The following is a 27456-nucleotide window of genomic DNA, read 5'->3' on the forward strand; positions in this document are numbered from 1 at the left end:
GTCTAAAAATGTTCTTGGAGGTGGATGAGAAGCGCAGAGTGACTTCACATTTTTAGCTCAGCATTTTGTGTATGCGTGAAAACAACATCTGTCCAATAGGAGGATAGCATCTCTGATGCTTTTATTTTGAAGCAATAAACGGAAGTGAATTCTTTGTTTAATCTGGTTCAGTTGATCCTTGTGTCTCTGGCCAGTCAGCCTCTGCAACTCACCGCTACCGCTCGTAGAGGAACACACACCGACACACACACACACATACACATACACACACACACACGTAGGCTGCCCACGGTAATCTCGGACGCCTCTCTCCGGTGGTAGAGGACGCTTGGTCGGACCGCGGCGGGGGTCGGGATATCGCCTCGGTGCTGCCCGAGAATCTGTTCCTTTATAGCGGACGCGGAGCGCACTGATCGGCCGGCGATGCGGGAGCAGCTTCGGAAGTGAGTGCTGGGGCTGGGAACGGTTCACGGGGCTGATAAATAATGGTGATGGTAATTGTGCTGGTCGTAATGCAGTAAAGCCGTTCACACGGGCAGCAGAGAGGGAGAACTGGGGCTGAGATCCCCCACACTCAGCACAAAACACATTTTACTCTGTTTCTATCAGGATGTGCGCAGATGCAGGCTTGTGCATGTTTTAAAATTGACTAAAAGAAAATGTATTCAGATGTTATTTGTGAACACGTTAGAATAGATGTTCTGTCTTTTGTGCAGTTACCCATATCTGCACGTCCATCCAAGTTGCATTCCGACTGAATGTCATCAAACCTGTTCAAATGCCTTTTGGGCTACTTTAGAAAAAAGAAAGAATAGGAATTATGTGTAAGACATGTTTATTTCATATTGAAGGAACAGCCCACAGTGCAGGAGGAGGGCAAAGGGACGAGGGTTTTTTGGTTTCACACGAAAATGCATGAAAGCAATGCTCTCTGGTCGCCATTCAACCCACCAGCAGCCCCCCCTTTGCTTTACAGCGCATGTTAGTCGTGGTCGCTGCCGGGGAACCAGGCGCGGTGTGCGGCCACAGAGGCTCTCCAACCGGCCGTCCCCTCCACATCCACGATCCGTGCAATTCCTTATTCCATTAACTTTCTATGTTCTGTTTCACTGCCATGCTGGAATAAAAAAAAAAAAGCACCATATGAAATGCACCAAAGCAAACAGAGCTCGGTGCTAACATCTGTTTATTGCCCTTACGTGTTTGATTTCAGACCGATGGGGATTTGTGTGTGTGTGTGTGTGGGGGGGGGGGGGGGGGGGGGGGGGGGGCGTGCGTGCGTGCGTGCGTGCGTGCGTTGCGTTGGCTGAGCTTTTGCTCGAGAAAAGAGCCCCGCCGAGCAGAGCAGTCCTGTATCACAGTGTTGCATTCCTTCACAGTCTCTATTCGCACACGATCACCTCCGTGCCCGGATCGCTGTGTTTCTGCTCCGCGTAATGTGTGTGTGTATTGTGTTTGTGTTTGTGTGGACAGCGTGAACAGCGGGGCTGTTGCTCTGCCTTCATTTATTTTCGGCAGGGTGTAAATATGTGCTGTTCATCCAGCGTCCAGATCTTCTGCTGCTCATTTTCTGTAGCAGTAAAGTAGGATGTGTTTGTCCTGCACTGATATTCCCAGGATCACCACGCATGAGTGTGTGCGTGTGTGTGTGCACTCCAGGAGTTGGTGAAATGAGAGCAGAGGATGCGGGCTTGCTGGTGCAGATTTTTGGCACCCGTGTGTTGCAGGTGTGTGTGTGTGTGTGTGTGTGTGTGTGTGTTTGTGTGTGTGTGTTTGTGCACTGATTAAATACAGCTGATGGATAAAGCCCTTAATACACACACCACAGGCACAGACACAACCCTGGATGCTGGATAGTGGTGCTGACAGGCTCAGGCATGACTCTCGTGGCGTGTGTGTGTGTGTGTGCTCTCTTTGTGTTCTGTGGAGACGATTATCAATCACTAATCTGCCGTGTTTTGGGCTAAATTTGTGCATTCACAGATGGCGAAGGAAGACAGAAAGTTTTCCACCTTCAAGCTACAGGATTTTTCTCTTGAGGGAGCTTGCTCTGGATAATTGCACTGTTATAAATACATGACCATTCAAATCGGGCTGTTCCTGAGAAACACATGATGGCCACTCGCCACGAGTTGAAGATGTTTTTTTTTAGAAACATTTCTCTCAGTCCTCTGGGGATAATTAACCCTGCAAAATGTGAAACATAAACACCCGGCACTACACAACAAGAGAAAAGCTGCTTCTGTTTTCTCTGCTTCAGAGATCAGACCTGCAAGCCAGCCAGAGCCAGCATTACTGCGGGGAAATGAATCCCATATTTTATTTCTGAAAGTAGCTTCTGCGCAGACTATACATCGGTTATTAGTCGGATTTCTTATCTTTAGCCTCAAAAAGCTGCAGGCTTCATTCTTAAGAGGTGATCAATGATTTATTGTTCCTGAAGAAACCGATTCCTTTGATGCAGAAGTTTGGAGCAGTTTTTTTTTAATCTGAAATGAGTTTACTTGTTTGTTCTGAAGTCGCACGCTGCACAGGTTTTTCCCCCTCTCTCCTTTCATGCAATTTCACATTGATTATAACAGCGAGCGGAGGCTGTGAAAACAAATCCTGCGCCAAAGGTCACAAAGTAAAAGATGTGACGAATGAATTTGTTCCATTTGGTTCCAATCAACTCTTTGTTGGGAGTTGAACCGCCGTAGTGTGGACTCTGATTTTCTCAGTGCATTATCTTTACAGCTTGCAGGGCGTCGCTTTCTGTGCACGCCATTAATAATATTCCGAGTGACAAAGCCCTTGTTTCCAGTTAGCACTGCAGGTCGAGCTAAAGCGCTGCAGCACTTCATGTTGTCTTTTTAGGTTTGTTCATTAAAAAGCAAAAGCAATCTTCTTAAATGGCTATTTTGCTTTCAAGAAATACAGAATATTTAACTGAATAAATAAAACATTAAATGACCTCCACACATCTGGATTATATAAAAATCCTCCACTCTGTTTTCTGAACCAATAAGTCATATTTCTTCATGTTGTGGCTGCGTTTGAGAAGCTGATTTTCAGCATCACAGAGGCTTTTGTGTAAAAATAATCTTAAAAAACCAACAATATCTGTGCTGCTTTATTACACACTCATATCATGAGGAGGAATCGATGGGCCTGTGGCAAAGAAGAACAGGGATGTCAGCTGGTGACGATGACACACGAGGATTATCACACATCTCACAGATACGATGATAAACAACAATCGTGTTTCTTAACTTCTCAGTCTGATTAATTTGATGAAATTCAGCAAAGCAGACAAATCCAGTTATGTTGTGGCTCGCTGTGATCCCTCAGGTTTTGCTGGTGCTTTCAGGTTGGCTTTCACAAACAGCTTCCTCTCATATTCAGCTCATGAATATGGCTTTCCTGCTTTTTTAGGTCGCTTTCTCTCTTCTGCACATTACATCCCTGAAGGCCATTGTCTGAGCTCATTCAGATGCCTGGTGTGCCGGAAACGTTCTGTCGCGGCTCGCGCTCAATGATAGGCAGAGGAAGACGTCCCCATCGCCCATAAACCACCTTTAATCATTCATCCAAGAGCCATAATTGACTGCAGCGAGAAGTGACACTCGTGTCTCAGTGTGGATCCATTATTTAAAACGCCTATCTGTCACTGCCTCAATAAGCTATTCAGCTGCCTGTTAACCGCAATATGTAGCATTGTGTGTTGGCACGTGTGTGTGTGTGTGTGTGTGTGTGTGTGTTATCGCTGTCAGAGAATGAGTGCGGTTCAACTCAACTTTAAATAATACGGCGCTGAGGGACGTCTTTGAGTCCTGGGCGGGGAAGAAGTAACCGGGTCAGATCCTGAAGCACATGGTGAACAGGAAGAAGTAACCGGGTCAGATCCTGAAGCACATGGTGAACAGGAAGAAGTAACCGGGTCAGATCCTGAAGCACATGGTGAACAGGAAGAAGTAACCGGGTCAGATCCTGAAGCACATGGTGAACAGGAAGAAGTAACCGGGTCAGATCCTGAAGCACATGGTGAACAGGAAGAAGTAACCGGATCAGATCCTGAAGCACATGGTGAACAGGAAGAAGTAACCGGATCAGATCCTGAAGCACATGGTGAACAGGAAGAAGTAACCGGATCAGATCCTAAAGCACATGGTGAACAGGAAGAAGTAACCGGATCAGATCCTAAAGCACATGGTGAACAGGAAGAAGTAACCGGATCAGATCCTGAAGCACATGGTGAACAGGAAGAAGTAACCGGATCAGATCCTGAAGCACATGGTGAACAGGAAGAAGTAACCGGATCAGATCCTGAAGCACATGGTGAACAGGAAGAAGTAACCGGATCAGATCCTGAAGCACATGGTGAACAGGAAGAAGTAACCGGATCAGATCCTAAAGCACATGGTGAACAGGAAGAAGTAACCGGATCAGATCCTAAAGCACATGGTGAACAGGAAGAAGTAACCGGATCAGATCCTGAAGCACATGGTGAACAGGAAGAAGTAACCGGATCAGATCCTGAAGCACATGGTGAACAGGAAGAAGTAACCGGATCAGATCCTGAAGCACATGGTGAACAGGAAGAAGTAACCGGATCAGATCCTGAAGCACATGGTGAACAGGAAGAAGTAACCGGATCAGATCCTGAAGCACATGGTGAACAGGAAGAAGTAACCGGGTCAGATCCTGAAGCACATGGTGAACAGGAAGAAGTAACCGGATCAGATCCTGAAGCACATGGTGAACAGGAAGAAGTAACCGGATCAGATCCTGAAGCACATGGTGAACAGGAAGAACTAACCGGATCAGATCCTGAAGCACATGGTGAACAGGAAGAACTGAGGAGCAGCAGAACTTGTGAAGAACATGATCACACTTTGATTCTTTAAAAAATGGAAATCTCATTGTGTTGAAGTCCAGGGTTCATCACTCTGCCTCCGTTGGATTGACTGGAGTAAACGTTGGTCTGTATCTTTTCTCTTGTGCCACCAAAACGTCGATATGTGTGAAGTTAAGTGAAATAACGTTCACTTCACCCCCCCTCCACACACACACACACACACACACACACACACACACACACACACTCTTTCATGGAAACAAGTGGATTTAAAATGCTTTTGGTCTCTGCTGGTTTCTCTCCTCTCTCTCTCTCTCTCTCTCTGAAGAGAAGGCGACTCTCCCCTTCCTCGTTAGCTTCAATCTGATTGCCCTCGAGCAAGGCAGCGAGTCCCTGACTGCTGTGCCAAGCCTCTCTGTGTGCAGCACTTTATCTTTTGACAGTTTACGATGCATTATCAACACTTTGGTTTGTCCCGGGGCCATGATACGTTTTTTTTTTTAGAGGAGACGGTGTCAGCTTTCAAAGAGCATAAAAAAAGAGTCCAAACTAGAAATGCTTGATTGCTGCAGGCCTCCATTGATATATGGCTGTTCTGTTGTGTTTTCTCTTCATTAATCCCGATGGGACATGTGGTGGGAAGCAGATCGGACTGCACTTGTGGAGTTTGTTGACATATCGGAGTAATAGTCAGCAGGTTGGGTGTGTGGCTGCTTTCCTTCAGGAGGCCGAGGCTGCAGTGGGCGGTGGAGACAGATCAGGTGTTCAGGACAGGTGGGTGGTGCTGCTGCTGCAGCGATAGGTGCAGTTAATTTGAGGGCTGAAGCTAATGCGATAGTGAGGTGTAATGCGGTGCTTCACACGGTGCAGGAAAGGAGACTTGAAATGGGAAGATGAAGCGTCCTGCTCAAGGACACAGGCCGGTCTCTTCACATGGTCCTGGGCCTCTGAAGGCTTAAAGAGCGGTGACGTGTGGCACGACATGAAAGACTATTATACAAAGGGAAAATCGAGTTTCAGGTACTCGTGGTTTTTGCAGAAACAGGGACAATTATTAGTTTCCTTTCTTAGTAAAACCACAAGAGGTCCAAAAAGATGAGAGGTTTGTCATATCTGAGCTTTTTAAAGCAAGCAGTCCAGAATGTGTCCCATACAATATGACACACAACAGAGGGAGCACTTCAATGTACCACAATCAGATCAATACTTTTAAAGCAAGAAGGATGGCAGGAGCTGAGCTCGTCGTGTTTACTGTTTTTATTCCAAACACTTGTTCATGTGCGTGCTTTCATCTCAAGTCAGACTCTTATAGTTTGACGCCCGTATAGGTCTATAGATCCTGGATCAATTATGTTGATTTATTAAGTGTGAGACTTACTGAGGGTTAAGTCTTCTCTCTGAGGAACTCATTCAGAGCACATTATGTCCAATTCAATGCAGTTATGTAAGATAGCGTCGCGTACTCTCTGGAATGAACCTCTGATGTTTCAGCCTTTTCACGCTGCAGCACAAAAAAACCCAAGAATACAAAACAAATACAGTCCGTATTGTTTTGTTGTCCAGGAGGAGCTCAGGCTCAATAAATCAGCCTCGGCTTTCACAGGAAGACGTATCGCTCTGTGGCTCATCGATTGGCTCTTGATCCCCGGTTTGAGACTCTGGGACCAAGTTCACCTCAGAAATGCATCTTATTACTGTTTGCTTGTGAGCCGCTGATGTAAACAGCTGCAAGTTACCTGTCCTGCTGAAGGACGTCGGGGAGCTGAAGTAGAACACTTCTCGCTGCGCTGTGGATGAAAGCAGCTGCGTGTTTCATGCTGCACGCTTATTAGAAGCATTTGTCCGAGTGGCTCGGAGCAGCAAGCCGTTGCCGAGCTGAGTGACTGAGCTACTGTTTGCACAGACTCTGAGCTTAGAGGATTTTTAAGTAGCTCTTCACCATGGGACCCTTCTCCTCATTATCAGGAGTGGGAGTGTGGGAGAGAGGCAGGAGTGAGAAAAACAAGGGCAATGCAGGGGGAAATAACAGCATATGGATTATTATTTGTCTGCCTTTCAGACAAAGGTTAACTGCAGGTGTGCTTATGTGTGACCAGCTCGACATGTGTGCTTTTAACAAGCGGGGCTGGGTTGCATTTGTGCACCAACACGCCTCTGGCTGGAATTCTAAACCAGACGAGAGTGCTGTGTGTGTGTGTGTGTGTGTGTGTGTGTGTGTGTGTGTGTGTGTGTGTGTGTGTGTGTGTGTGTGTGTGTGTGTGTGTGTGTGTGTGTGTGTGTGTGTGTGTGTGTGTGTGTGTGTGTGTGTGTGTGTGTGTGTGTGTGTGTGTGTGTGTGTGTGTGTGTGTGTGTGTGTGAAGGATCGCTCAGCAGCTCTGTATTTTAAAACGGCCCTGCTGTTTGTTTTGTTCCCTATAAAGTCACCGCTTTATTTGCACTCATCCACATCACCCACTGTGTTCAGTGTTCGCTGCCCACTTCCACACGCCGGATCATACACACCATACACAAACTCTTTTCAGGACCAGCTTTGTTGTGCCGACGACAGAATGGCTCTGATATTGAATTCTAACTGGCCGTTTCACACACGTCTGACACGTTGTCTTAAAGAAGAAGCCGCTCAGCTTTTGTATTGCAGCGAGCTGAGCGCCTGTATTAACTATCAGACGTGTCGAGTTTCTTCACATCTCGATGGTCTGTCTCTCGTGATGGACTCAAACATTGAATGTGCTCCCAACAAAAAAAAGCTGATTGCTTAGCTGGTGAGACATGTGGCTTCTATTAGCTTTATGTAAACAGGCAGCTGGCACATTAGCATCACATATACAGCAGCATCTATCTGACAGCACTTCACAGTGGTACTTATTGCGACAGAGACTTTTTCAGCACTTTGTTAATAATGCAGCTGGAATAAGATTTCTCTTATCGTGTTCACACAACGATTATTAAAACAGCAGCTAAGTGGAACTAATGAGCAGGAAAATCAGCGCTTTACTTTACAGTTGCATAATTAGTTTCTGCAGCCCGTTTAAGTGGAGTTTGAATGTTTGCTAGATGCCATTTCAATTCAGAGTGGGAGTTTAAAGATGGCACAAAATGCAAATTGGAGCTCAGATCACGACACGTGGCGGGGATTAAACAGGAAATGTTTGGATGACACACGGAGAGAGCAAAACACTGTCAACATATTTAAAGAAACAACTGAAGAACAACTGAACAACGGTGAAGTTTCTCTGTGCTGAGCGATGTTTGTCTTTAAGTTACTCCAACGAATGGAAACTCAGTTTAAAGATCATCGTGTGTGTGTGTGTGTGTGTGTGTGTGTGTGTGTGTGTGTGTGTGTGTGTGTGTGTGTGTGTGTGTGTGTGTGTGTGTGTGTGTGTGTGTGTGTGTGTGTGTGTGTGTGTGTGTGTGTGTGTGTGTGTGTGTGTGTGTGTGTGTGTGCTGGACTGATCAGTGATCACAATAACAGGCCTTTGGATGTGTCACTAGCAGGTAATAATCTCCATGAAGCCCCCTTTCTTTCACACTGAACACACTTCACTCATCTCAGCCAATCAGAGAGGCAGGTTTCTAAAAACCATCAGGGCTTGAATGTTCTGAGAGAATCTATAAAAATATCAGAGGTGCACCAGTATGAAAACCAGTTGACTGATGGCAGGAGGAGCTCTGGGATGATTTGTGCCTTCATGCATGATGTGAAGTCTGAACTCTGACGACCTCACTGCTGCGTGTCCTTTCAAAAAGTCAAAGCAAGTCGACTTGGCTAATGAGGAGCGCGAGATGAGGGTTGACACACGGCGTGTAGGACAAACGTCTGTGTGTGTGTGTGTGTGTGTGTGTGTGTGTGTGTGTGTGTGTGTGTGTGTGTGTGTGTGTGCTTTAGTTATAATAAGAGACCAATGCAGTGATTAATGTAAACACACGCTCCTTCTCAGTGCATCTGTTTGCCTCCAACACACGGGCGAGGCCCCTGTGAGTGGCGAGCAGCAGTCACGAGGAGGAGGAGGGAATGACACAGCAACCATCCATCTCTGGGTTCTTTTTTTTCTTTTCTTCCTGTGATGCTGTGATGGGAGGATGGGAGTCCGGGAGCTTCTGTGGGTTGTTATTTTCTAAGATTATGAGACAGAGAGGGGGGGGGGGGAGAGAAGCGCCCCAGCAACAGGATTAATGTCAGAGTGTGGGATTTGGAGAAAGCTGATCTAATTCATGAGCGACTGAGATTCATTTTGGTGAACCCAAAAGGACGTTCAATCTCTTTTTTTTTTTGGTTATTTATGACGGCGCAGTCACTGCTATGAGTGTGCAGATTTTATACACGCGTGTCGACTGCATACAAATCTGTCAGTTTTTACTTTAAAGAAGCAGTGATCAGTTTGGTTTCTACACGTTTCAGTGATTCTTAACCTCTTCACCTGTTCATTGACCATAAATAATCTCCTGATTGATCAGGTCCTCTTCAGTCTGCAGAGATAACATCTAACATCTGACCTCAGCTGGGTGTGGCCTAAGCTGCACCGCCGTGTCTGTGCTTCACGTTTACACACGACCTGCTCACAAACCAGGACCAACTCAGCATCTGTGTCTTTTTGTCCCTCTTCAGCCACCAGACCCAGACAACATGTTGGGATCATCCCAAGATGGCCGAGCTGTACCAGTCTCTGGGTAAGACTCCTCCCCCTCTCTCTCTCTCACCGTGTCAGCTCGCTGAGCGACGATGAAGAGAAGCGCTCTTAAACTCCTCTCTCGTCTTCGTTTGTTCAGCCGACCTCAACAACGTTCGATTCTCGGCGTACCGAACAGCCATGAAGCTCAGACGTCTGCAGAAGGCTCTCTGCTGTAAGTACTTGATGTTTACATGAGCTTTATTTACCTCTGCTGTGTGTGTGTGTGTGTGTGTGTGTGTGTCACAAAGGAATCTCACTTCAAGTCTACTTATGTTTCATCACAAGTGTTTCTTTCATTGTGTTCCAGCCCTCCTACACTTCTCTCCTCCCGCTTTCTTATTTTCCCTCCATTACTTTTCCTCTCTTTACCTCTACACTTTAAGTGTGTGTGTGTGTGTGTGTGTGTGTGTGTGTGTGTGTGTGTGTGTGTGTGTGTGTGTGTGTGTGTGTGTGTGTGTGTGTGTGTGTGTGTGTGTGTGTGTGTGTGTGTGTGTGTGTGTGTGTCATCCCTCTCGTCTCTAAGTGGAGAGTCTGTGGAGAGTGAGCCTCCTACGAGCTGCTATATGTGTGATATGTTTAAAGGCGTACAGCTGAGTGTGGAGCACAGGAGGGCTATTCATGATATGGAGGCTTCCTATAAATAAACAAATTGAAAAGTGTTGGCAGACACTTCATGCTTCTCGCTAACATCATGTACAGCAGCACACGTGGACGCCTCTCGTCGTGTCTCCTGCTCTTCAGCATGTTGGACAGTGAAACATGACATTGTTGATGTGAAAGGTTGTCGGTTTGAAGATCGTCCCTGTGAGCTCAAATGTATTTTTTTTCCTACCAGGTCTTTCTCGCCATGTGTTTTGGACTCTTCTCGCTATTAACACACCTCTCACCCCACTCTGCCTGTCCTCTAGTGGACTCGATGAATAATAAAGATGAATAATGGGATTCTTTATTGATCCCTGGAGTGAAGTCGCCTTCTCACTTCCGTCCTTGAAGAGCGCCGAGCCCAAGGACACTTTGAACACAGCTTGAAGGACACGCCTTCTCCTCAGCTATGTTTTAACTAACCAACCTCTCTCTCTCTCTCGCTCTCTCTCTCTCTCTCTCTATGCGCGGGCAGTGGACCTGCTGAGCATGCCGATGGCGTGCGAGGTGTTCGAGCAGCACGGCCTGAAGCAGAACGAGCAGCTGCTGGACATCTCCCAGCTGGTCACCTGTCTGACCAGCATGTATCAGCGGCTGGAGCAGAGCCACTCGCACCTGGTCAACGTCCCGCTGTGTGTGGACATGTGCCTCAACTGGCTGCTCAACGTCTACGACACGTACGTGTAGCGTGCCGCACACACACACACACACACACACACACACACACACACTGACATCCTCTCGTGCTTTCGTGTTTGGTAGCGGTCGCACCGGGAAGATCCGAACTCTGTCGTTCAAAACTGGAATCATCTCGCTCTGCAAGGCTCACCTGGAGGATAAATACAGATGTGAGTGACACACACACACACACACACACACACACACACACACACACACACACACACACACACACACACGCGTGCTAAAGGGCTGGATGGAGCAGGATCTATTTAATGAGCTGTTGTGATAGTAACACAGCTCAGCCAATCACAAAGTGTCATAACAACATAAAACTCACGTGTGTGCATGAAATCAGATCTTTGTCTCGGCCGTGCAGGATGTGAACACGCAGCACTTTCAGCAGCAGACAGATGGCGTGGGAGTGTTTAACAGTTAATTAGTGCAAAACAAATGATATGAACAATCAGAGTTTGTGGAAGCTGGTTGTATTACTGCATCAATTACATTTTTTTTCCACACCATAATCCAGCTGTATCTCACATAATTAATGCTGCCGCCATGTGCTAATTAATGATATACGGCGGTGTGATGCATTTGAAGAAAACTTTCCGTGCATTAAAGTTTGAAAATGAGCCGAGAAGCAGATCCACGAGTCCGACCTCTGACGAGTAATAACCAAACCCTCATGTGTGCCCGCATGCATCTACAGTGTGTGTTCCTGTCTGCAGACAGCAGGGGCTTATTGTTGACGCTTCTTTACCAATCAGATCTCAGGATGCGTCTGTACATGTCAGTTTACAGCTGGCTGGGAAAGTTAAACAACCTATTTTAACCTGTTAAAAAACCAGCTTTGTTGTTTAGAAGAAAAAGACCTGACATGATTAAATACTGTGTGAATCCCTCATGAAGGGTTACACGCATGCTACTGATCTGCTTTCAACACACGAAAGATGATGCAGCTTTATATGCATCATCTCTCAAATTCTAATCATGGGTCAGTTTTGATGAGACCCAGTTGACTGGCAGCTCGGTGCACTTCCTGCTTTAAATGAATCACTCCGAGGCGAGCACAACCAAAGTGAAGCTCCCCGTCATCCTCTCTCTCTGCACCATCCTTGTCCTGAATATTTTGTCCCGTCTCTCGTCCTCCCTGCAGTTTTGTTCAGACAGGTTGCCAGCGCGACAGGTTTCTGCGACCAACGGCGCCTTGGCCTGCTCCTCCACGACTCCATCCAGATCCCCCGGCAGCTCGGCGAGGTCGCCTCCTTCGGCGGCTCCAACATCGAGCCCTCCGTCCGCAGCTGCTTCCAGTTTGTAAGTGACGCACAGGCTGTGCAGATTCATATTCATCGATACAGTCAATGTGTTTACTAAGAATAGATTCAAGACGGCAGCGAGGCCTCAGGCTCCGCCCCCTCAGGGTCCAAGTGTGCGTTTACAGCAGATTTATTTGTAGAGAGAATCTGGACTATCACAAAGAGCTTCACAGGAAATAAAGGGCAAAATATCGATCAAGCCAGGGATCGTAAAACCACTGTGTGTGTGTGTGTGTGTATCTGGTGTGTGTATCTGGTGTGTGTGTGTGTGTGAGTCAGTGAATGACAGCCTGCAGCGGTTCAAACAAATGATCCCCGACAGCTGCTGAGATGTTGCTGGAATGGAAAGGTAAACATTTGTATATGTAGACGTCAAACAAATAGGACAGAATGAACGGCGTGTTTCTCCCTGCACGCCGGTGTTACGACCATTAGGTGTGTGACGGCGCTGAGAAACAGGGGGGGAGGAAGAGTCGCCAGCTCCCTCAATCAGCAATCCCTTTTGTGCTTTTCTTTATGTTCTGCAGCGGGCAGCCACAAAAACAAGCAGCAAATCCATTCAGCATCCACAGGAGGATTGCAGTAATTGCTTTCTGACTGGATTATCCCTGATCTCCAGAAGATGATCCAGCATTTTCCTGTCTAAAGTCCGACTTTGGACACAGAATTTAGCTGCTCCCCTCAGATGTATTCTGAAAGTAAAATCAGCATTGAGGGAATTAACCGTTTTCTCAAAAGATTTTTGGCTTCCCTTAATTAGCGCTCGAATCCCTCGAATTCAGATTTCCCACTTTTTCCGACTTTTAGTTTTTTAGCTTGAAACATCAAGAGCCAGCCGCCGACTTTGTAATCAACCCGTGAAGCTGAATTATCTTTCCCGCTGCAGCAGCGAGTAAAAACCTGCAGTGACAGCTGTCATTGCTGCTGTTAAAGACGATGATTGTCAGCCACAAAACCAGAAGCTATTTCTGTGGAGAGGTAAATCTGCCACCATCGTCGTTGTTCACCGCATATGTGCGGAGCGAGAGCAGAGACTATGACAGGTGCACTGCACGTCAAAAAGTGATTTCTGGAGATAATCACGAGCCCTCTGGGGATCACAATCAGCATGTGTCACCTCCTGCGTACCTTTTGGTTGTGATTGAATTGAAGACATTACGCACACACTGATTGACAGAGCCACTTATACACACTTTGATAAATGCGAGCTGTCAACATCACTTCTCATGTTTGTGTGAATCTCTGATTGTTTGTACCTTGAAGCAGCACAAACCGTATCAGATGGCTGACTGTGTAAATAAAGATAATGTGTGTAAATGAGGTTCCAGACACCGGCGTCTGTCACACATCATTCTAAACATTCCCACCAACACAACACATTTGCTTTAATTTTCTGTTTTTATGAGGCTTGAACAAACTTGGGTCTGGCTTTTGATTATTTGAGAACACTGACAGACGAAACACGAGCGCACATAAAGCCACAGACAGCGGCCCTGAGGCACGCACGCCAGGTGGACGATTTAATCTCATCCCGGCCTAAAAACTGGAGATAGCTTCGCCTCGTTGCAGCTGCTTCCTCCTCCGAGGAGTCGCTTCGCCTGTGGCTGTGAGACTGAAAGAAAGTAAGAGCGGGATGTGGGGTCAATTCCATGGAAACTCTAAAACCCCAGAGGACGCAGAGTCCCTGCTGATGGGAAAGTGATGGATGTAGCCAATATGTTGTCTCTGATTATTTTTTTTCCTGCTCTGTCCAACTCTTTTATCAGGAGCGAGCGGCTCAGTAATTTTCCAAAACAGCTGGTCACTGCAGTTTTTCAGAGCCATTTCTCAAACAGGAGGAAGTGGTGCATTTATCGGGGACTATTATTGGATGGATGTGTTTTTGATACAACAATGAAGCATCACGGTAACGGAGGAGGAGAATATATTAAGTTAGAGTTGATATTGAAAGTCCTTGTGCAAAAGTCTTTGGCAGGTTACTTGGACCCAACTTTCCTTTTCACAGCAACAACCAATCGGAGGTCACGACCTTCAAGGAAACACATGAAATATTTACGCTCAAACGTGAAGAGGATTTTTGAGTTCAGACTTCAAACAAAGAGCTGACTGCATCTCCTTTCACCTTTACAAAAGTACTAAGTCCCCATGCTGAGTGAGAATAGTGGATAGTTTCTCTTCATAGAGTCGACAGAAGGACTCCTGTCATGCTGCTGAAACAGCCAAACCTGAGATTCATTGTGAGTTGCATGTTTGCTGTTTTTTCCTCACGTGTCATGGACAAGATCAGTCCGGAGAAAAGTCGCCCCCGCTCAGACAAAATGTTCACAACCTCTCATGAACTGTCTTCTTCTTCTTCTTCTTCTTCTTTCCAGGCCAACAACAAACCGGAGCTGGAAGCCGCCATGTTCCTGGACTGGATGCGTCTGGAGCCTCAGTCCATGGTGTGGTTACCCGTCCTGCACCGCGTGGCAGCAGCCGAGACCGCCAAACACCAGGCCAAGTGTAACATCTGCAAGGAGTGTCCGATCATCGGGTTCAGGTCGGTTTTTCACAACACTCTTAACTTTAGCACACGAACAGAGGAAGGAGCCCTGAACGCATCATCAGAAGAAATGTGCAGAATTGGAGTTTTATGTCCTTGCAAAAAAAACTCCACATGAATTAGATTCATCAATCAGGCTCAACGACGGAGCAGAGAAAGAATACATCATCTATCTCTGCTCATGTACACATGTTAATATGTCGCCATGGATCCTTTTCCACTCACAGTTCTTTTTGTATTGAGATAAAACAGGAGAGCTTCTTATTTGATTTGGCTCCCCTGCTGTTGGTCTTTATTTGAACAGTCGAAGAAGAGAAGCAGGATTTCATATGTCTTTTCATGTGTTGCACACACACACACACACACACACACACACACACACACACACACACGCACACACACACACGCACACACACACAGGAACAAATGAAACAGAGCCAGGGCTCACAGGCTCCCTGGGTGGCTCCACAAAAGTGATTCCCTTTATCATGCCACCCGGTGAGGCGTTTCATAAGCAAGCGTTTGAAACGAGGAGCTCCAGCATCTGTTCAAAGGAGTCGTATTGATAATGGGCACATTGACACGTAACCAAGGAGCACATTATTTTCCATTCTTACCATGTCCCTAACCTGCCCTGCTCCTACAGCACGCATGTTCTATATATGAATGAATCTGAGGACTGAAGTGCACCAGTGCATGTAACTCCGAGCACAGGGGGGCGTGTCTGCTTCGTTGTTGGTGGGCCCCTTCTTCATGGCAGGAGCGGTGATAAATCTTCATGAAGAGTCTGAGAGTATAAATTTCTCATTTAGGAAACGAGGCTGGAAGAATTTTAACTTCTCACACCCTGGAGAAAAACAGAGCCATAAATTGTCCCTTTTTATTCACTCTCCCTTTTCTTTTCCGATTTCCTGTTTGCTCTCTCTCCTTCTCATTTTGTCTCGCTGCTTTGCTTTCTTGACCTCCGCCCCCTCTCTCTCTCTCTCTCTCTCTCTCTCTCTCTCCCCCCCAGATATCGAAGCCTCAAACATTTCAACTATGACATTTGCCAAAGCTGCTTCTTCTCCGGTCGCGTCGCCAAGGGACATAAGATGCAGTACCCCATGGTCGAGTACTGCACGCCGGTATGAATAAATATGTGCAAATGGAATGGAAATGAGAGTGGCAGAGAATTTGAAGGTGTCAGACTGGCTGTCAGGTGATTTTCCTCCTCCAGTTATGAAGTGAAAACTAATGCAAAACTGTGATCTGTGCAGAGACGTCCTCCCTCGCTATCTGAATATTCCACAGCGTGGGGAGCGGAGATGCTTTTACTATCACTACGCGTTAAATCTTCGCTTCTGCATCTGCTTTGAAATGATCATTAAAAAGTCAGGGTTAGCTTGTGCATCACTAAGAACCCCACATGCACTCTGTTTCCCACAGGTGACATCTATAATTACCACTTTTCTCTTTCCCTCCCCGATCAGAGAAGACGGAGAGAAAAGTGGCCCCAGTGCAGTAAAAAATCCATGAATCCTGCACTTCTTACCGTGCACACTCATTCAGCGAGCGTCGCATTGTGTTTTTATATTTGAGCCGTACTAACTTATCACACACAAGGCCGAGTGTTAACAAGAAAATTAGAAACTTTGCAAGGCAACATGTCATGTGTCAGTGTTTGCAGCCCATCCTGCCAATAAGACGTCCTGCAGCAGAATCACATTTTCCAGGCTGTAAATAATGTACGACATAAAAACAGCACTTCAGTGGAAACTTGAGCTGCAGAGGGCATGAAATCACTTTTTCCACATAAACAATGCCGGTCTGTCCACTTGTGGAACAGTTAACATGAAGCTGTGCTCATATTTTCTTACATGGAGGGTTAGACTCACGCCTCAGGCTGAGCATGATGAATCGCTTTCTTCTGTCTGACACCCTCAGAGCCGACAATGAGAGCGTTCACCTGCCTCGCTTGATGTGTGGAAATAAACGAGTGTGTATTATTGCCCCACTCCCACGGAGTGAACAAAGCCACCTTTGTGCCCCGTCTCTCTCCTCAGACCACGTCAGGGGAGGATGTCAGGGACTTTGCCAAGGTGCTGAAGAACAAGTTCAGGACCAAGCGCTACTTTGCCAAACACCCACGCATGGGCTACCTGCCGGTGCAGACCATCCTGGAGGGCGACAACATGGAAACGTGAGTACAGAAGGAGACGCAGCCTGAATGAGCAAACACTCACTGATCATTTACACGCATGCGTACACACACTTTGTGTTTGTGTTCGTACATCGGGTCCAGCTCGCGTGTGAAGGATTGAACTTATCAGATGTTTTTTTGATTCTTCTGAAAACGTGGTTTATACATCATCACTGACTAAAACCTTCTTCCTCACTCTACTACTCAAACGTTTAAACACACCTATTGAGACAAAAAGAAAAACACTTATTTTTTGTTTACTCAATATTAAACTAAGCTAGCGGCGGATTAGCTTAGCACAAAGTCTGGAGGTGGGAAGAAACAAGAAGCCAGACGTGTTCAGAGGTCACAGAATCCTCTTATTAGCTTCTCTTCAGGTCAATCACTTGAAATGATTTTTAACCTGCACTGTACTAACTGCCTCTTTCTCGATATGGTTTAGTAGTGTAGGCACAGTCACTCTGACAGGTTTCACTCTTTCAGAAGATACACGTGTCTATTCATGAGCCCTGTCTGTAAACGTTCAGTATGCATGAAGCTTTAAATCTGTGCTCATAATGCGTCAGTCCGCCTGACCTGTAAGGATACAAAGATGCACAATGGATCATAGAGGAGCCACTGGCTGAATGTCTCAGTGTTATTAATTGAAGGCCGGGCTGTGAGTGTGATGTGGATATCTGCATAAATGAAACACGCTGCCTCTGATACAAAGAGACAAAGACGGCTGTGAGCGAAGACTGAACGACACGTTTACACTGATGTTTGTACTGTGACACACAGTGTGTGTGTGTGTGTGTGTGTGTGTGTGTGTGCGCGCCCCCGTTCATATATCCGTGCACTCGTCTCTTTCATGTCGGTGTCGTGTCCCTCCGTGTTGCCTTCCATACTACGGCTCCCATCATGCTTTGCTGTGCGGTGTCCTCCCACTTCTTGTGTCATCATCTCATGTTTTTTTTGTCTTGCAGTCCTGTCACTCTGATCAACTTCTGGCCCGTAGACCATGCGTGAGTACCTGACTCACACACACACACACACACACACACACACACCATTATCTCATGTTAACTGATACTCACATGCAGACACATACTATCTTGTTAATTTACACACACGCTCAAACTCATTGTGTAACGTTGTTTACATCTCAATATCTGCTGCTGCTTGACCCCCCCCCCCCCCCCCCCCCCCCGCAGGTCTGTGAGTCAGGCTGAGTCAGTCCTCTGATTCTTACTGTAACCATGAAAACTCTTCTGTGCAGCTCAATGCAGCCAAGTAGATCTTTGATTTTGAGCCCACTTCTGTCCAATCAAAACCATCATCAGTGCGTCAGGAGTGGCATCTGTTTGTGTGTTGCACTTTACTTCACCCAGCGTCTGTGTTTGCTCGTGGGACGTTGAATCTGCCAGAGCAGCGTGAGTGACATGTTGTTGATAAGTGACTTAAAGCCTGTCACGCCGCAGCAGCCCACAGGCCAGACTCCGTCTTTCAGCAGGTGCTAATTTCATTTATTTTTGAAAATGAGGACACTTTCCAGCACATTAACTTTGTGGTTGGAGCTTATCTGTTTGGCTCTTGACAGATAAAACTTTCCAGCGTGAAGGTGCCTTTTAGAGGGAAGTTTTCAGGATTTGAAAAGAGTTGAACCTCTAATTTCTCAAGGACTCAAACGCTGCACGAAAACTTGTTAGAATCCTCAGAGACTCCTGGTTAATGATGTCAAAACACTGATCTTTGCCTCAGCAGAGGAGGTGTGACGTCTCAGATCAGAGGCCTGGATTGAAGTGCAGGTGAATGTACGCCAAGCTGGGAGTAAAGGATCCGAGCTTATTTACAGAACGTCTCACTGCGCTATACATCAGTCGCTTCACTCATCGCTCCCCTGTGGATTCACGCAGCTTGTGCACGTGTGTGTGTGTGCGCTGGGTTAAATGAGTCCCTCCCGCTCAGATTCACACGCTCTTATTCTCTCTCTTTCTCTCTTTGTGTGTTTCAGACCTGGATCGTCCCCTCAGCTCTCACATGACGACACGCACACTCGGATCGAGCACTACGCCAACCGGTACCACACTCTCAGCACTCAGCAGCAGCAGCGTAGACTCACAGTGTTGCGAACAGGATGCAGTCCTCCTGCTCCACTTTTTTTACAGTCCCTGTTGTTATCTTGGGCCGTGCGAGCACTGCGGATAATGGCTCCTCCAGAGAGCTCTGCAGACACCACAAAACATGCTGATTGATGTGATTTGGAATCATGAATTTGGAGAACATGTTAAAGCGCAGGATGCCTGTCTCTCCCTCCTGTGCTCCTGCAGCCCGCAACTCACAGGGAATCAGCTGCCCTAATTCTTTGCTGACGCAGATATGGGGAACTCTCGGTCAACGTCCTCATACAGTTGATCATTAATCACGTTTTTACCTCCTCAATAATTAAATTACTGAAATCTGAGAGGGATGGACTTAAAGATGCTGTTTACAACCCAGTGAGTCTACCAGTGTAATCAGAGCAAACCAGCTTTCACACACGTCATGTACAGGGGATTTTTTTCCTCTCTTTTTGTCCACCATGCTGGACAGTTTATGTCTTCTGTAGTTCACTGAAGAAGAGTTAAAGGTACATGAAGCTTTGACTTTAAAGGACAGTTTCTCTGAACTCTGTGCCAAAAACAAACGAATAACTCACTAAAACACTCATTGGAGCTTAGCGGTTCAGTGTGCCTGATTCAGGTCCAGAAGTTAGTGCAGTGAAGGTCGAGATAAAATCCACTTCAGATGACGACGGGAGAAATGAAAGGACACGAGCAGCAGCAGGTGATGGAAAGCTTTCCTGTACCTCTAACACCCAGCTGTACATGTCGGCGTGCTGAAAGCAGTTTGTGCATGTTGATAGACAAATGATGGAGTACGGGGATACCTTGACTTTGCAATCATCTTAACACCAGGCAATCGCCATCTTCTATAAAAGTCACATCATTCATGAAACATATTATCACGGCGGGAATTTAAGAGCTGAATGTGCTGGAAGGTATTTATAAAGAGGCTGAACTCAAATGTCAAGATATCCCTTTGCGTACAGTAGAAAGTGGTGATAAAGTGATGCATTGACTTTTTGGTGAATAAGCGCTCTGCTGCCAGAGGCCAGTATGTGAATATGCTAATACGACGCCTGTAGGATCCAGTGCTCCAGCATGTGTGCCTGAAAGCCTCATCAGTACTGAACTCTGTGGACTCTGAGTCCATCAGAGCTTATTCACCAAAACATTTCAGGGATCTTTTTGAGTTTGCAGTGATCCTAACCGCTCCCCGAAATACCCACCGCTGAGGGACAAGAAGCAGTCAAAATCAATCAAACAATGAGTCAGTCGATCAATCGGTCATCTGATCAGTCAGACGGGCACTGTTGGCACCCCTCGGTGGAGTCAGTGTGAGGTCTGAGCCACAGGCCGAGGCTTTGATCCCTGCCAGAGAGTGTTTGACACCACTCACTGTCGCCTCAGGCAAACACACACAAACACACACACGCGCGCGCTGAGTCATGCTTCCCCCCCCCCCCCCCCCCCATGGTCCTGTGCTCTTAGCTCCTGTCGAGCCTAGATGTTGCGGATCCCAGATAGCATCCAGCAGATTAAAGGAAGGTGGAAGGGCGAAGAAGTAACATAATTAAGCCTGAGTGAGCTGCGAGGTTATCTCTTGTTTCTGTAGCGTGCATCAGCTTACGAACACAAACACACCAACCTGGGCAGATGCCAGTCTGTCACAGTCCATCTGCTTAATCGCTCTCTGCCAAGCACCAAGCTTTTTTTTTTTTTTTGCTTTTTTTTGAGCGCTGATAAAGCCCCGAAATCTCTCTGCTTTTTGGGCAAACACTTCAACCGCCAGGAAACTGATCTAGTGGAGATAGAAACGGGGCAATTTAAATCTCTGGCTCTTCACTCACAGCTTTTTTTTTTTTTTTTATCATGATGGATCTGTTTGAGAGCACAGCCGGGAAGGTTTGTTTACAAGGCCCGTCTTAATGGCTGAACACGGGCGTCTTCAGAGATAATACAAGGGATTTGTTTCCCCTTTAAAAGAGCCAGTTCCATCGTTTTACCAAAAAAACATATTCCCCCTTTTTACTCAGAAGAGATATGGAGCCAGCACACATAGGTTTGAGACATGAGGGAGACACAAACCGAAGACTTTATATAGCATACCAGCTTCCCTGTGTTCGACATATGTCGTCATTACATGCTGCACTCCTCTTCCTCCCACATGACTTTTATCCTCGTGTTATCGAAGACTTTGTGACTAATGCACCAGAAATTCAATTACTGTAAATCAGCTATGAAGGCAATCACAAGTGAGCTGTATAAAAGTGAAAACTAAATCGCAGTTTTATGTGTGAGAGGTCTGCCAACCGCCGCTTTTATAAGACAGCTTTTCAAGGCAAATCAAGCCAAGTGGTATAAAACCCAAAGAGGCCAGAGAAGTGAAGGTTCAGCTTGTAGTGCGTGAGTTAGAAAGGCTGTAAAATAATAGAGTCAAGGCGATACACAGAGGGCTGCACAGTGTGTGGGTGTCGAACATTTCATCTGTTTAATAAAATGAAGAAAAACACGAGGAATTCCAACAGTGTCAAGAAGAAGAAAAACAATTTTATATTTATTACAAAATCCTCCAAATTCTTGTTTTCACACGATGAGTACAACTCAAGGAATTATTCCTCCTCCTTCAGAGAAATGGAGACATTGACGAGCGTCAGGGGTTAGATAAGATAATAACAGGATACATGAAGCTGCACATTAGCCTCGCCTGTAAAACAACAGATACATGTCTGGAGGTGCGTTCCCCCTTACAGTCTGCTCATTGCTGTAGCGTTTGCTTTCGGGACTGACTGCTCTGTTTCTTCCCCCTCCGCAGGTTAGCAGAAATGGAGAATCGTAATGGCTCTTATCTGAATGACAGTATCTCACCCAATGAAAGCATGTGAGAACCGCTTTTTTGTTTGTTTGTTTTTTTTGTGTTTTTTTTGCCAAACTCACTCACTGATTGGCTCGCCGCGTGTGAACCCGGCTCTGTCGTCTTTCTGTCCCATCAGCTGGTTGTGATGCGTGTCATCTACGTTTTCTGGATTTTCTTCTCGTTTGCATCATGGTTATAATAATGCATCTGTTATTACCTGGTAATATCAGTACATGTCCATATTGTCTTCATGTTGTCCTCTGAGGTTGATCATTTCAATGTTTTGGAGCCATGAAAAGGTCGAACATTATTGTTAGTATATTTATAAATCCTGCTCTGAATTTCCTTTGTCAAACTGTTTAGTGTTTTTAAATGAATGCATAATGATGTGATGATGTAGAAGGGGACATTTTCTAAATAACAGATTCTGTGACACTCGGATAAAAGTGAAAATTCAACCTTTTATTGTTGACTGCAGCTCAAATCCACAAAGCCTGGTGATTCAGCTCACACGTTTCCATGTTTCTGCTGTAATGCGACATTTTGTCTACCAACAAGGCTCTCCTCCTTAAAACACTGGATCCTACATTTCCCATAATGCAACTTGATTAGGTCTTTGTTACTTTCCCAGCCTCATAAATAGCCTTAATGCTTTTTAATCGAGTGCTGTCACCACGTGACAAAGCTCCTCTTGTAGATCAAACAGTCATTCGCAGTGTGTGATATTTTACAGCTCATCTCAATATGTGATAGTGTGCGTCATTCCCCGAACGCTGCACCAACAGTATAAAGTGACAGGCCAGGTGTGATAAATGGTGATACAGGGTTGAACGCCCTCAGAATGAAATTTTTGTTAGCCTCAAACGTCAACGTGTAGTGACTCATCAACCCAAAGTAAAAATCCTGAACGCTTTGTTTGTTAGCACGTCTTGTTTATCCACTTTTTAAATCAACAGAAGTATGTAATTAAGACTTTCAAAATGCAGCTCACTGTGTCGGCATGCCCCCCCCCCCCCCCCCCCCCCCCCCCCCACACACACACACACGTTAGACTCTTCTTCTGTGGTGCAGTCCTGTTCCCCTGCTGCTGTTCCATTCTCTTGCTGAATTTCTTTTTCTTCATTTTCTTCTTCCTCATGTGACTGCCCATCATCGGTGGGTGTGTGTGTGTGGCGTGCGTGCGTGCGTGTGTGTGCGTCTGCAGTGATGACGAGCACATGTTGATCCAGCACTACTGCCAGTCTCTGAACCAAGGCTCTCCCCTCAGCCAACCCCGCAGCCCTGCCCAGATCCTCATCTCCATGGAGACGGAGGAGAAGGGAGAGCTGGAGAGGGTCCTCAATGACCTGGAGCAGGAGAACAGGTCAGTCAATCCACCGAACACAACTTCACTGGGCTGCATCAAACCTTATGAGTGTAACTTACATAGTTATCATCATTGAGGTTCAAGGGATCCGATCATGTCTTTATTGAGAGGGCCGGACAAAGATGGAGTCACAGACGAGGTCACACGTTTTAACCTCTGAGCTAAACCAGCGGCCGAAGATGTTTATCATTAAATTATAAATACATTCGACCTCTCTTTGCAGCGACTGCCAAGTCCCCGTCCTCCTCTTGTCCTCGTATTAAATCAGTGGAGACTGTAACTGTGATCTGCAAACATTCGACATTTAAAGCAAACAAAGTCCATCTGTCATGTTCCTCATTTGTTCTTTTCATCAAGGGGATTGTTTTTTTTTTAACTTGAATAAAATAGGCTGCCCCCTGCCTGAGCAGCGACTGTAACTGATGGATGTTTACTCTCATGTTTTATTTTTATCTCACGCTCTGTTGCTGCAGTGACCCAGCTTCCCCTCCATAATTAATAAAACAGAAGGTCACCCTCTCTGCTAAGCAGTGGCTGTTTGATATTTCTCATCAGCGCTCGCAGCCTCACTTTGATTCCTCTGCTTCACTCGTGGCAGGAAGCTGCAGTCCGAGTACGACCGGCTGAAGAAGGCCCACGACAGGAAAGGCCTGTCCCCGCTGCCGTCGCCCCCGGAGATGCTCCCGGCGTCGCCGCAGAGCGCGCGCGACGCCGAGCTCATCGCAGAGGCCAAACTGCTGCGGCAGCACAAAGGGCGGCTGGAGGCCCGCATGCAGATACTGGAGGACCACAACAAACAGCTGGAGTCCCAACTGCACCGGCTGAGACAGCTGCTGGAGCAGGTACGCGCTCAACTCTTCACTCTAAACTCGTGATGTTGGGCTGACGAGCAAGTTCATGATCCGAGGTCAAAGGTCAGCAGAGCCCCATTGAAGATACAAACGCCTGATCCTGAAGTTTACTGAGGTTTCACAGCTCGTTCTGCACACGTCAGAATCTCTCTCAGAGCTGTCAGTGGTGGAGTTTGAAATCCAAATGCGTGGTAAAAATAGATGTTTCTGAATGTTTAAAAACTGGGTCACCTTAAAGTGGCCTGTGAGTTCAGTGTAAAGCTGTTCAACATTTGAACAAACCTGCTTCTGTGTTCTCAACGCTTACTGTTAAATAATCCCCCTTGAGCAAGGCATCGAAGCCTTGCAGCCGTACATGCTGCAGCGTCCGGCAGATGACCCAGCTACAGTCCTGAAAGTTGCTGTGAAGTTCTCACTCGCAGCTTCCCTCCCAGTCTGACTGCCAGAGCAGCTGACACCAGAGAGCAAGCCAACTCCTCGGTCACACACACACACACACACACACTTCACTTCCCTTCTGACTCCTTTAATTAAGCTGTGCGACGCGGCTGCCAATTTGTTGTGTATCTAATGTGCTTGCATGTGTGTGTGTGTGTGTGTGTGTGTGTCAGACGGATTCCAAGGTGAACGGCACAGCTCTGTCCTCTCCCTCCACCTCCTCTCAGCGCTCTGACTCCTCCCTCCCTCTGCTCCGCGTGGCTGCCAGCCAGACTACTGATACAATGGGTAAGAACACACACACACACACACACACACACTTACAGCCTTTTAATTGGCCTCCATCCTGTTAAAAGCAGTGTGGGGATAAATAGAGACGTCTCATTTCACAGAGTGGGGACCAAAACAGAATAATAGGAGGAAACATGTTTGTACTTCAATCTCTCTTTCAGGTGACGACGAGCTGTCCAGCCCTTCCCAAGATGCATCTGGGCTGGAGGAAGTGATGGAACAGCTCAACAATTCTTTCCCTCACAGTCAGGGTACGATGCACCAACACCAGACTGTAGAGTGTCCACTCTTCTCTTCAGCTGATATCAGATAGAAGACAATAATTGCTGTTTCGTTTCGTTACTCCCCCCCCCCCCCGAAAGGATTCAAGCTTGTTTTTGTGTGAATCCTTTTAAGTGAAGCTTTTCTTCAGGCGTTCAGCAAAGAGGAAATGCAAAAAGTCGATGTCTTTGACCTCATTAAAATAGTAACTCAGCTAATTAGCAGAGAGATACGGATTATGAACATTATTGGAAAGTGCAGCCTCAAGTCATTAAAGCAGGTGTGTGGTTCTGATTCTGCAAACAGTTTATGATGCAACACTCAGGTGTGTTTAAAGCCTAACGAGGGGCAAAGGTAACCATGAGGAAAAAAGAAAGAAGTATACTGGAGACCACTGGGACCAATGTGCCCCAACATACTGGTCCTGTTTTAGCGTCTGTACCGTGTAACACTGAGCGGTAATGGAACCATGTGGGGTGCTGGTTTGATTCCAAAGAGAGCTCAACAGCAGGATTTAAAGCTCCACATGGTAAAAAGAGCTGCACACTGTGGACGTTACCATGACGCCCAGAAAACAGAGAAACTTAAATGGCAGATTTGACGTGGATAAGCCTCTGCTCCGTTTTTGAGTTTTAGCTGCATTGTTGTATGCGAGCTGAGGAGGAGGAGGAGGAAGTCTCTGAATGAAGCAGAGAAGGCAGCGTGACGGCGCCCTGAGTGAGTCAGAGCGGCGTGACTCCCGTCTGTCAGCTGCTCGGTGATGACTGTCCGTGAAGTCAGCCCAAGTGCTTCAGAAGCAGACGGTGATGACTTTACAAACATCCAGTGGGACGGCGGCGCTGTCAGAATCGCAGCAGGAGGGATTTGATAGCTGAAGATGAGCGGAGAGAAACACTTCTACTTTCTGTGACCGAGCAGAAATGAACCAAGATGTTTGAATCTGCCTTCAACAGACAAACTCTGGACATGGGAACAAGTGTGGTGCCGTCTTAGAAACACTCTCTAACAAACATCCCAGTCTGAGTAAATTAACGACATTGAGAATCTGTGCGCGCTCAGTCTGAAACACATTTTAAAAGCAGACATCGATTTTCAGATTGGCCATGACTGCTTCACTCCTGATATTCCTCATTAGGTTTTTGACAGCTCTGATCCTTTGCTTTCTCTCTCCTATCACAATAAAAGGCTGATTGTCTTCCTCCCTTTTTTCTCTTTCCTTTCCTTCCTTCCTCCTTTTCTCCGTGAGCCAGGAGGAAGAAGGGGACACCCGTGAGAGGTTAGTGGCTCGACTTTCTCCCCCCCCCCCACCACCACCTCTCCTGTACCCCACTGCATGCAAGAACAACTTTTGTGCCACTTTCGCTCTCGAAAGAAATGTTATAATTGGCTTGATAATGAAGCTTAGAGGAACATTATGGCAGAGTGGAAGCGTCACGGTACACTGACGCGGTGAGAAAACAACTCATATCCCTCCCTCTCTCTCTCTCTCTCTCTCTACCTTTAATTTCCTTTCCCTTTTTGTCCTCTGACACACTGATGCTTTGTTTGACAAAGTCGAGCTTGTGCCCTTGCTGTGCAGACTGTGACGAGCGCACTGTGTACCAACGATGCCTTTCTGTGTGCATGTGGATTTGGCCGAGCTGCAGAGAAATGTTGGAGAGTCAGGAAGGTTGCTGACGGCTTCTTCAGACACCGTTTCCGTTTTCATCTACGCCAGTCCAAGACTCAATTTAAACACACAACGACAAATAATCTGCATAGTTCTTTTTATTCTCACTCCACCACCTTATAACCAGCCTTTTCTTTTGTTAAAAAGAGAAACATCGTTTTCTTTAAACCTGCTTTCCCTCTCGCGGCCAGCAGGGGGTGACATTCAAAACACATGAAATGATTAACACCATAGGAGCGCAAGCAGTGTCATTGTTAGCATGATGCAATGCTCATATCAACATTAACCTCACAGAGCTGCTAGCATGGGTTTAGACTAGCCTGTCTGTGTGCTTGTGTTAGTATGCTAAGCTAACATTTGCTTATTAGCACAGAGAGCCAATCTGCATCTATTGGAGAATAAATTAAACAGTCATTTGTGTTCCTGCTGGGGGTTACATTTGTGTCACTATCTAAGCATCTCTCTCCTCTCCGTCTCCAGGTCCCAGTATCGGCAGTTTGTTCCACATGGCCGATGATCTGGGCCGCGCCATGGAGTCACTGGTCAGCGTGATGACGGACGAGCAGAGCGCCGAACAGCACGAGGCCCTGCCCTTCTGATCCCGCCTCCAGACGCCAACCTTCAATCTCCCTCCCTCCCTACCTGTCGCATGCTTTTCTAGTCAAAACAACTGGATCGGAAACACAGTTTACAAAGAGAATATATAACGTCTATTTTTGTGAAGGATTGCGGTTCAAGCAACGACGCGTATAAAAACAAAAGAAAAAAATTATAA

The 27456-nt window shown here is 46.5% G+C and overlaps 1 protein-coding gene across 1 annotated transcript; it reads left to right on the forward strand.

Annotated features, from left to right (window-relative positions):
* On the forward strand, positions 1 to 27456 carry LOC306818373 (dystrophin-like). Its single transcript, XM_079335931.1, has 17 exons — positions 1 to 443; positions 9444 to 9505; positions 9605 to 9679; positions 10625 to 10826; positions 10912 to 10997; positions 11987 to 12144; positions 14519 to 14685; positions 15701 to 15812; positions 16731 to 16867; positions 17833 to 17871; positions 18861 to 18926; positions 21764 to 21829; positions 23010 to 23168; positions 23770 to 24013; positions 24634 to 24748; positions 24913 to 25002; positions 27162 to 27456. The coding sequence occupies exons 1-17, from the start codon at positions 424 to 426 to the stop codon at positions 27278 to 27280; spliced, it is 1917 nt and encodes a 638-aa protein (XP_079192057.1). The 5' UTR covers positions 1 to 423; the 3' UTR covers positions 27281 to 27456.

The sequence above is a fragment of the Symphodus melops genome, assembly GCF_947650265.1.
Source record: "Symphodus melops genome assembly, chromosome: 23".
Lineage (NCBI taxonomy): Eukaryota > Metazoa > Chordata > Actinopteri > Labriformes > Labridae > Symphodus > Symphodus melops.